This window comes from Notolabrus celidotus, chromosome 12 (assembly GCF_009762535.1).
Source record: "Notolabrus celidotus isolate fNotCel1 chromosome 12, fNotCel1.pri, whole genome shotgun sequence".
Classification (NCBI taxonomy): domain Eukaryota; kingdom Metazoa; phylum Chordata; class Actinopteri; order Labriformes; family Labridae; genus Notolabrus; species Notolabrus celidotus.
The window spans coordinates 17,042,721-17,054,373 of record NC_048283.1 but is presented as its reverse complement, the minus strand read 5'-3'; the positions used below and the strand labels follow the sequence as shown (position 1 = coordinate 17,054,373).

Sequence of the window (11,653 nt, the reverse complement as noted above, 5' to 3'; positions counted from 1 at the left end):
AATTGTCTTCTGAATGTAGTGGAGTAAGTTAAGTTCCCCCAAAAAATAATACTCAAGTAAAGTACAGATACTCAAAAAATGTACTTAAGTACATTACTCAATTAAATTTACTCTGTTACTGTCCACCACTGTCTTTGACAGGGGTCATGTTATTGTATATTGGTATGATGAATGAATGTATTGATTGTGAGCAGCACTGCACTTATGTCCACTTCTCTTTTCTTATCATAACTTCAAGTTCAAGCTTTTTTTTTAAATTTATTTGATACAAATGAACAAAAGAGAAGCAAATATAGTTTTTGTGACTCGATGATGATACAAAAAGATTAGATGCCTTTGAATGTATAGAAAGGTTGCCGAGGTTCCACTATTTCATTAACATTTACAACCTTTCAAGAATCAACTTGTTGGATCAAAGTATGCCCAACTAACCCTTCTGTCTTCTCTGTGCGTGTGGGTTTAACCTGACGTCATCACGGCTGTCAGGGCTCAGCCAATCAGCGTTGAGTTTGTGGTGCGGCGCTCCAGAATGATACAGACCAGAGGGGTCGGTGTTCAGCTATGAACTTCACTGACGTCTTTACATCATCAGGTTGAGGTGAGTCTGGTTGTTGCTCTGTATTTTCATTAGTAAGCAGTTAACCTTGTTTTGAACTGTTGCGGACGTGTCGCATGAGAACAGACAGTATGTAGTGTGATGACTGTGGGTGGGTGTAACCATGTACCACTAGCTACCATTAGCTTGAATCTGGCTGCCTTGCCTTGATGACTGACGCACGTATTATCCTTATCAGTGTAGCGGTTTGTTATCTGATAATGTCACATCTTGTAGTAAGTAGTCCTACACAGCTCTGATACTGATGTTCTGTGTTGGTGGTCCTTTAAGTCCTCTGAGATTATCTTACAGGGTTGAAGACTTGCTTTTCTCCTAGCAAGGAGAGGCTAATGATGTCAACAGACATGGCAACTTTCTTGCAGAGCTCCGAGCTCCGAGCTGGGACGGCCCTCTGCGGTTTGTGTGACTCATGCACAGTGAGAGGTCGGGAGGATATTTGGCTTCTCTGTTTTCTCCAACAGATCGCGGTCAGCCTTTAGGATGACTCCCTTTACATGTTGTAGCCATCATCCTCTAATGTTCTACTTCTGCAGAAGAACCATGCTGCACAACCACAGAGTAACATATTTCACTCCGTGGAGCAGAGGTGCTGAAACTATGCATGCAATTAGGGCAGCTTGCGTATGGAGATACCCAGTCAGATTCTAGTTTAGTGGGTCACTATGACCAGAACATTTCTCAAGATCCAAATGTCAGTCCTGAGATTCTTGCTAAGGCTATTTTGGGGAGAGCACGAAGCCCCACTGACCTGTCAGTGGAAAGAGAGTAGGGTTACAACTGAAACCACACTGACACACCAGGACATGCTCTGTGGTCATCTGCTTGAATGTATTTTATTCAGACTTTTAAAAAATGAGATGTTCTTAAAGCTGTCCCAAAAGTCAGCCACTGTTGTTAAACCATTTAATTAGAAAACATAATATTATAACAGAAATTAAAATACAAAAATAAAAACAATGCTTATTCATCATAGCATGTTAACACATCACAAAGATTTGATATCTCCCACTGTAGTGCTGGGCGATACCACACTTTTATGGTTCCATATGATACAGGTTACTTTTTTGACAGTCAAAATAAATCAGTGATTTAAAAATAATAATACAATGCAACCCTAACATGAGTCTGGTTCTGCCTGAGGTTTCTGCCTGTTAAAAGGAAGTTTTTCCTCACCACTGTAACTAGCTAAATACTGCAATGTGCAATGCTCATGGTGGACAGACTGAGTCTTACCCTGTCTTGAAGTTGGGTCTCTGTTCATAATTTGACAAAGTGGTCTAGACCTCCTACGTTTGTAAAAGCGTCCTGGGATAATGTTTGTTGTGATTTGGCGCTATACAAATAAAGATTGATTGATTGATTGATTGATTGATTGATTGATTGATTGATTGATTGATGAACCCTTGAAAGACAACTCCCATGACAAATACTGTTTATTTAAAAACTAAAATATGCAAATCCTTTGCTGGCCTTTTTTAAACAATGAAATAAATTTAGAAAAACACATAAATAATAAATAATCAACATTCTCTATTTAAAGCCTCTTCACCATGACTACTGTTAAAATGACAATGTGATCATGATGTCTCTGAATTTGTCCGTACAAATCTTTGGAGTAAGTTACCCTAAAAGAATCAGAAGTGACACATGCACTTTTATTTCGCATTTTATTTAGTATCAATATTTTATTACAGTAATCGATACTCAAATGAGTAGCGTGTAAATATCGATATATTGATACCACAGAATCGATACGCCCACCACCACTAGCCCACTGGTATTACATTACCTTCAGTCAATGCACACTGTGCTGTCAGGTGGGCATGCCATATTTACATACATGAGGGATGTAGTTCCATTAGATTTTGTTTCCTTCACAGATATTCTCTGTTTCCTGACACACCAAACTAAAACTAACAGAATATATAACTGACCTGCAGCTAACCCTCATTATCACTGAAGATCTGGCAGTTTGGTTGACTTATTGTTTTTTATAGAGAGGGGTTTTTTGTTAGAATCTAGCCTCACTGGTTAAAAAAATAGGTTGACAGAACGATAGAAAAACCTTTTTAGAAATAACATTATTTTGCAACACAAGTAGAAACTGTAAATAAACACATTTTAAAACTATTCCTTCAAAAACTACGTTGTGTCTTTGTAAAAGGTAAAGTCAACTATAGGACTGTTGCACAACTATCAAACTGCATTTGTTTAGCTGCAAAAACAGACACACATCCAACTCAGCTCCTCAGATTTTTAATTTTGTCTTTCCTGCACAATTTACTTGAGCATTCTTCAGGATGCAATCACTGTCAGATATGGAAGACATTATTGTAACAGTGCTTTATTGACATGTCTTAGTGTAAGTGCAGAAGAAGATTTCATAGAGCACTGGTCAATAATACAGCAGCACAAAGCTACGTAATGCATTGCTAATATTATGATAATGAAAGCATAGAAATCAAATTGAGACATATAAGAGCATCTTTTCCAACATGTATACATTTACCACCATGTTACCCCTCCCTGATCTGCTTTTCATTTACTGTTCAAGGGCAGAACAAATCAGTCAACTTCTCACAAACTATTTGAATACATTCTTCTTTGCTGCCTGATACATGCACAGGCTTGCTTCTAAACAACCAGCTTTCTTTACATCTGGAGCAGAAAAAGGCGATCGAAGGGAAGCTTTCTGCAGCACAGTTAATCAGCAACTAATCTTAAACCATTCATCTCATTTCAACTGAATTGACCGCAGGCAAAATAAGTCACAACTACCTGCAGGGATGGAACTTGAAAGTGCAGAATGGAAAATGCATAAATAATATAATGGTTGAATGTCAAAGGAGACTCCACCAGTTTGGTGGGTTGGCGTCTCTGGTAATGAATACATAAGGTGTTTTGAATCATGACTTTAAGGCCCTGCTTCTGTCAACCTGTCCCTCTGAACCTCATTATGTCTTTCCGTTTTCACAGTGTTGGCTTAATGGTGCACAAAGAGAAACCTCTCTGATGTGTTGCATCCTGTTAATCTTGTTTTGTACATCCAGCTGTTGCTGTCTCACTGCTTCAGAAGGTGTGTAAACACCCAGTGCTTTTTTTCTTTGTTTGTGTGCCTATAGTGCTCCTCTAGCCATGCCTGTGACGTCCCAGCTGCTCAGGGGTTTGCCCCGTACCAAGGCCTTGGCCTCCAGCCTGTTACCATGCCAACAACACCAGTCCTGGCTAGGACCTATCACTCACAGACCTGCCTCAAAACGACCCTCTCATTTCTGGCAGAGCCATCGCCACTCAAGAGGTTATCAGACAGCCTCGGTGCTCCACAGCTACATCCTCTCACCCCCGCAGGTCAACTCTATTCTGAAAGCCAACGAGTACAGCTTCAAGGTTTGTGAGATTAATCAGTAGAGATGCATTCCCAGAATCTCTGCATCTCTGTACTTCATCTGACTGTTTTTTATCCCTCTGGGGTTTCAGGTGCCAGAGTTTGATGGGAAGAATGTGTCATCAGTGATGGGTTTCGAGAGCAATCAGCTGCCAGCAAACGCTCCCATAGAAGACCGCCGGAGTGCAGCCACGTGTCTGCAGACCAGAGGCATGCTGCTAGGTGTGTTTGACGGCCATGCTGGCTGTGCCTGTGCACAGGTAAGGTGTAATCTGTTAAACATTTACACTTTACATTGACCTTTCTTCAGAAGAATATTTCATGTTTCAAACTTAGAATGATATTACAGATGTTTTTTATCTTTTCACCTGAAGCTGCTACATGATGCATTTTGCAGATGATGCTAAAACAAACCACTCATTATGCCTTTAAACAAAACAAACCAGCTGTTGAGGGAAACCCATATACTTACTTTTCTTATAACTGTTCTACAAATGCAGCCTAATATTTTGATTTCCCAGGTCATTTATTTTATGAGTGATATTTACTTCACACTGTGCATAGTGGACGTAACTTTTCATAAATTCCATTCATCTGCTGCTATTTGATTTTTAAAATTTAGGGCTATAAACAATAAATGTGTGTTCTTCAGCATTTAACCAGATGTGGAAACAGTTTTAAAAGTGTATAGAATTATAAATGGGTAATAATTAGGGCATAATGATCAACACATCCAATAGAGTGGTAATAGGAAAGGGTATAACTGTGATCAATACAGTGAAAACAAAACATCATACAGACAGAGCCCTGGCAACTATGATCATTGAATAATAGTATACTGTAGAATCCTATATCTTCGTTCTGTATCCTGTCCCACTGACTCCATCATTTTCCTTCTTCCAGGCTCTCAGTGAGAGGTTGTTCTACTACATCGCCGTGTCTCTTCTTCCACACAATACACTGTGTGAGCTGGAGGCAGCAGTGGAGGCGGGCAGAGCACTTAGTCCCATCCTGCAGTGGCACAAACATCCTAACGACTACTTCAGCAGGGAGGCTCAGACGCTTTACTTTAACAGCCTCCGGACATACTGGCAGGAGTTGATAGATCTCACCAGGTGAGGACTGTGAAACAGGACAGAGTTCAGAGGAGAGAGAGTCTTGGCTTCAGCTCCGTACTAACATCCTTCTTTATTGACTACAGGGAGCACACTGTGTGGTCGTTTGCTCTGCTTAACTCAATTAAAAACATGTGTACTGATAACATTTGTATCCTTCTACCTACAAAAGTGTAAAAACAGAGAAGTTAATTATTGAGATTTACAATCCTTTTTATTTTTGTGCTTACTCTGCAAACTGGGCTCTAAACAGGTTTTGTATTTATCTTCATGTGTATCTTCTAACAACACACCCACACCCACACCAGCCTGCCTGTCTGTTGTTTTGCCAATAGTGCTGTTGTTGGTCTGCGTCCTTGCCCTCTGTTTCACACAATTTCCTCTGTCTGTTTCCAGCCCAGGAGAAGTTCCAGAGACCCGTGAGGCCTTAACGAACGCCTTCAAGAGGCTGGACAATGACATGTCTCTTGAGGCCCAGGTGGGATTATTTGTCTGCCTTAATGTAGTCTAGATCAGGGGCGTCAAACTCATTTCAGTTCAGGGGCCACATACAGCCCGAGTTGATCTGAAGTGGGCCGGACCAGTAAAATCATAACATAATAACCTATAAATAATGAAAACTCCAAATTTTTCCCTTTTGTTTTAGTGCAAAAAAGTACAAGTACATTCTGAAAATGTTCACATTTAATGAACTGTCTTTGAACAAAAACAGCTGTTGTATTTTTCTCCATGATGAGTCTCATATTGGGGCCGAATATTTTACTCTTTAAGCCCTGAAACCTGCTGCCAACACACCAAGCACACAGGTTACCCATTCACCTGACACACAGAGTGTAATGTTAACTACAAAAGAACAGAGAGATTATAATAATAAAGAAGGTAAAGTTGACTATTTTGAACCCCTCAGCTCCAGCATGAACAGTTTGCTTGCTGGACGGTGTTGTATGAAGGGGTGTAGTGTTAGTGTTCACGGAGCGCATCTGTAATGCATGCACATGTATGGAAAGCACACGAACAATATGTGGCTCCTTTCGAAGATTGTGGATCCACCGTTCCTACTGTGACAACTTTACATATATGTAAACTTTAGTGCTAATTGGATCATCTTATAGTGCTCTAAAAAGTCTTTATGAATCTCAACCGGATTATGCAAACAGCAAGTCATCTATTTTCTCACTTTGAGAAAAAAAGTCCCGGAGCACCGTTCAGGTGCGCTCCGTCAGCTCTCTGATAGTATGCGACCCCCAGAGGACAGATTTGAAATAGTAATTACTTTATTAAAAAATTGCAGTTAATGTCTTCTCTGTAATTTTTTCACTTTACAAATTTGTTCCGCGGGCCGGATTTGAACCTCTGGCGGGCCGGTTTTGGCCCACGGGCCACATGTTTGACACCCCTGGTCTAGATTTATTAGTTACTGTAGGAGCATCATGGGTTGATAAGGAACTCAGACGTTTTCCCTAAAACATTGTAGAGAATTAGCCAAACCATCAAAATGCTTACTCTGCCACACAAACCACTGCAGACTGTGGATGACACATGTTACAAAACATTTTACAAAACATTTTACTAGACTGCGTGTTCTCTACACGTGATGTAATCCTGACTTATAAAACAACTCCATGATCAGGCACAGTTCCAATGTAATGTTTTAGAAGTATGATGCCCTGCGTCATATCATCGTAGAGTATATCAAATAGCAAGTCATTAAATGTAATCTGAGTGCTGTGTCACAAATTAGGGAACATATTGAATATCATCTCCACCACATGGCAGCAGTGCATGAAATATACAAGCTTCCAAATTTAAAATTTTATAGACTTAAGAGGAGCTCAGGTGTCTTTGCTCTCCTTGTAATATGTAAACTATGTGGTATATCCTGTCTGGAGGCTCACAGTGTTATTTTTGCTGCATAGGTTGGAGACCCAAATGCTTTCCTGCACTACTGGGTTTTGAGAGTGGCTTTTTCTGGAGCAACAGCCTGCGTGGCTCACATCGATGGACAAGACCTGTACGGAAAAATTACACCCCCACACAGTCTTGTTGCAAGTGGAACATTTGGCACCAGTTTTGACCAATTGAATGTCTCATTCTGTGCTCTCTGTTCCTGAAGGTATATAGCCAACGCAGGAGATGCTCGAGCAGTGTTAGGGGTCCAGGAGGAGGACGGTTCCTTCAGCGTGCACACACTCTCCAACGACCACAGCGCTCAGAATGACGAAGAGATGGCTCGGATACGTGGAGAACACCCGCCATCAGAGAGGAAGACGGTTATCCGACAGGTACCACACCCACCAGTGAGGTTTGGTTTGGTTGTTTTTACAGCACATGTTCAAACCTCTTCTCCTCTTCCTGTTTTCTTTTCCATCAGGACCGGTTGCTCGGCCTCCTCATGCCGTTCCGTGCGTTCGGGGACGTGAAGTTTAAGTGGAGTATTGAGCTGCAGAAGCGGGTGTTAGAGTCCGGACCTGATCAGCTCCATGAAAACGAGCACACAAAGTTTATCCCTCCAAACTACCACACGCCGCCCTACCTGACCGCTGAGCCTGAAATCACGTACCACAGGCTGCGGCCACAGGATCGCTTCCTGGTGAGAGAAGACACACTTTTACAGAACTCACCTTGTTTGTTGACATTTCAAGAGGAAACTTGTTGTCTGACTTTGGGGTTATTCAGCGTTCTGTTTCTGGTACTTTAAAGGTATAATGTATAAAATGTGCAATATGTCTTGGTTAGTTGGTTATCTAAGCTGTATGGACTTTGTATTTGCTGCATTATTCTGTCAGTATGGTGTACTTAGCCAGCCAACTATTTAACATTTACCTCTGATCAGCGTTAATTTCGTTAACCAAATTATGACGATAAATGTTCGTCAACGACTCATTTTGTCATGACGAAAACGAGACTATGACGAGCTAAAGTGCATCACTGATAATAAAAACTCTGACAAGCGTATGTTTAGTTTTTGTTGACGAGACGATGACCAGATGAAAACATTAGCGGCGGATTGTCGGACATTCAAAATCCATATTTCCCTCGCTGTGCGTCTCATCTTTAGAAATAAAAGTGATGACTTCCTGTGACAGGCTGAGTTATTATCTGAGGGGCTCAGTGTTAGCTTGGTCTCTACCTGCAGCAGGTGTGCTTTATGAACCAGCTCTCCTCCCCTCCATGCATCTGTCTCATCTTCATTGATGATTTTTACCCCCGGTGTGCGTTAGTGACACAGACACAACCGGGGGACATTTGTTTAATATTTGATGTTTGACGCTGTTGCCGCTCTCACCGTAAAAAGCTCTGCGTCTACAGCTTGATTTGTTCCAGTTTGGTGAAACATCAGACACATTTAGTAAGTTTTGATCAACTCCTTGTCATCAAAGATGCAGATGCATTTCAGAGTGCTGTGCACCGACTGTCTGTCCAGTGCGCCTGTCACTGCAGGTGCATTCAAAGACTGCCGTAAATGTGCAATGCAGCCCTTGTATTATGCGTTCATGGCATTTTTATGTGGATCAAGAGAATCAAAATATAGTCACAGTGGTCACATCGTGAATGTTCGCTTTTGACTTTTTAGCAGAGACAGGCTGAATTATTTAACTTAAGATATTACACAAGCAAAAGTGTTAAAGGAGTAAAATGTTGACGATTCAAACACTTAGTATAACCCTGATACTGACATCTGATCGACTGCATGAATTATTTAAAGAGTGAAGATGTATCAGCAAAAATCAAAGACTAAAATGTTTTGAGTTTTCGTCAACTAAAACTAAACTAAAACTATAAAGGGCTGAAAAGACTAAAATGTGACTAAGACTAACAGGCATTTTCGTCTTAAGACTAAGACTAGATCTAAAATAGGCGCCAAAATGAACACTGCCTCTGATCTAGGCTCTACATTTTTCTTGCCACATGGCTGACTTTTTGATTTCTATGCTTGGTTTGGCATGGAATTGTGTGACTTTTACAGACAAGGGTTGTGTTTGTGAAGATAGAAATAGTTTTCATGATCTGTTTCCATTAGCAGTGTTTTCCAAAGTTTACATAGAGTTATTTGTGAGAAGCTCATGCAGCCATCTAACTTCAAACACAACAACTCTTGTCAGATTTGAGAAACTGTTAAAACCTGATGTTGTAAATGCAGGTTATCAAAATCTTCCTCTTCCTCCGTTCCTGCAGGTAATTGGCTCTGACGGCCTCTGGGAGACCCTCCACAGACAGGAAGTGGTTCGTATTGTCGGGGAGTACTTGACAGGGGTGCACCAGCGTCAGCCCCTCAAAGTGGGAGGCTACAGGGTCACCCTCGGACAGATGCAGGGACTGCTGGAAGAGAGAAAGGCTCGTGTGTCTTCAGCTTTCGAGGACCAGAACTCAGCGACCCATCTGATGCGCCATGCGGTGGGAAACAACGAATTTGGCACGGTCGACCATGAGAGGCTTTCAAAGATGCTCTCGCTGCCCGAGGAGCTGGCTCGCATGTACCGCGATGACATCACCATCATCATCTCTCAGTTCAACCCTCATGTGATTGGAGCACAGAGACAGGAGGGGCAGTCCTGAGATGTACAAAACTACTTCTGGCATACCACTCAGGTGTCGGCACACACACACACACAAACACACGTGTGTGTAGACATACACATAAGCACACTCTGTGGACAAACCGGCCATATAAAGATACAATGTGTCCTGCAGTCTGACGGTTTTAACTCTATTTATGGAAATAGTCTTATGTTCGTATGCAGTCCTAGAACAGATCTGGTTTCCTCAAACTGGATCTAACCCTCTGATATAGCAACACAGTATTTATGCTGCAGATTTCCTCCTGTTACTCTTTCATACTCTCTGTGTGGCCGTCAAAACGCTGTTACAAACGAACTTTTGTGCCAAAAGATTCAACCTCCTCTTCTGCTGAAAGACTCAGTGGGATTGAAGCGATATAAATTCCAAAGAGGGTGACGGTTGGACTTTAGAAGGAAAGACTTGTTAGTGGACGCAGCCACCTACTCAATGCCTTTTACATGGACTCTAACTGAACTGTCCTTTATATAGCACCACACTCTCTATCATTGAGGCCTTGTTTTCTTCTCCGTGTCCCTGAGGCTGATGTTATAACAGCTTGTTTTTACTTGTTGGTGTCTGTGTGTGATATATTCTTATTGCTGTTCAAACACACATTTTGCTCTGTATTTACACAGCAGCCTGTAAATATTTGGTTGACTCCAGCATCAGGTTCAAGAATTAACTCAAAGCTTTAAAGGTGTACTTGATGTTGTTGAAATCTTGTTGACACCTTTACACCAGTGTGGTGTCATGGGTCCCAACAGTCAGAAGTCACTGGGTGATTGTAAATCAAAGGTTCCCCTCATATGACGTTATTTTAATAATAAAACAAGACATTTATTTTGAAGGGTCACAAGCCAAAAATGTTGGAAACGTTCATCTTAGACCTGACATGTTGGAGAACAGGGAAAAAACAAAACTGTCCAAATATTTACAAACTGCACTGTTTAACACATCATCAACTGAAGACTTGCACTGTACAGAACTACAGGTACAATGGGATTTACCTGTTGTTTTGACACTACCACTTTGTTATTGTTGTAAGTCAGTATGTCTGTTATTTATCAAGCCTCTTATTATCAGCCACATTGACTACGATCGTCACAATTAAACTTTAGTTATTTTACAAGCTTTGCAGGGTTAAAGGGACATGTGCTAAAGATTATCTTGCCTTATGTTTTTTTTTATTTGTTTGTTTTGTTTATCTGACAGGTCATTAGCCATGTTGCTTACATATTGTTATTCAAAACAGAAAGTGAAACTAGAAGCAGGTCATACTCCTGATTCCCTCCTACTCAAGAGTTCATGTCAGGGGTCATGCCTGTGTGTCAAAGCCCTAATGAAGGAACAGACTGAAGCTGTTTAAAAAGTAAAGATTATTTATTCAGCTTAAGCCGTATGTTACACGTCCTCATCTAAGGTTGTATAAATTGTATCTGATGTGGGTTAAATTTTGTATAATGGAATGGTTTAATAAAACACTGAATATACACCAGCTGGTACAGTGGTTCTTATTGCCTTCTCTCTTAAATTTAATTGTGCACAGCTTCCATACATTGATAAAAAAGAAGAAGAAACATGTCTACATCAGTAATCTCTTTTTGAGTTATTAGGAGGAAATGTGTACTTTTCATCCTACAGATGAAGCTGATATTTCCCTTTTAGACTGAGATCTTACAACTCAACATATGGAGAGCTTTTTCAAGATGCTCTGTAAAAGACTGATATTCAACATGTCAGAAAATGAAGGTATCATCAAGTCATTAACTGAGTAGAAAAAACATCAGTGACAGTTTTGATGGCTGATAAATGTTTTTTTTATTTTCATGCAGAAATCACAAACTCGTCCTGAATAAGAGGGTTTGTTGTGATTTGTCTTGAATGACAGGATAAACCTCAAGTTTGTCCCTAAAGCCAAAAATATTTAAATCACTGACACACCTTTTATTGAGGAAGTCAAAATAAACTCAACCAATG

At 40.7% G+C, this 11,653-nt stretch overlaps 1 protein-coding gene across 1 annotated transcript; it reads left to right on the top strand.

Annotated features, from left to right (window-relative positions):
* The first annotated feature begins 472 nt into the window (after positions 1-472).
* Positions 473-11,171, top strand: pdp1 (pyruvate dehyrogenase phosphatase catalytic subunit 1). Its single transcript, XM_034698128.1, has 9 exons — positions 473-598; positions 3,739-4,003; positions 4,094-4,261; positions 4,905-5,116; positions 5,513-5,594; positions 7,033-7,127; positions 7,230-7,398; positions 7,488-7,706; positions 9,293-11,171. Exons 2-9 carry the CDS (start codon positions 3,752-3,754, stop codon positions 9,671-9,673), a joined length of 1,578 nt encoding a protein of 525 aa, XP_034554019.1. The 5' UTR covers positions 473-598; positions 3,739-3,751; the 3' UTR covers positions 9,674-11,171.
* The last annotated feature ends 482 nt before the right edge of the window (positions 11,172-11,653 follow it).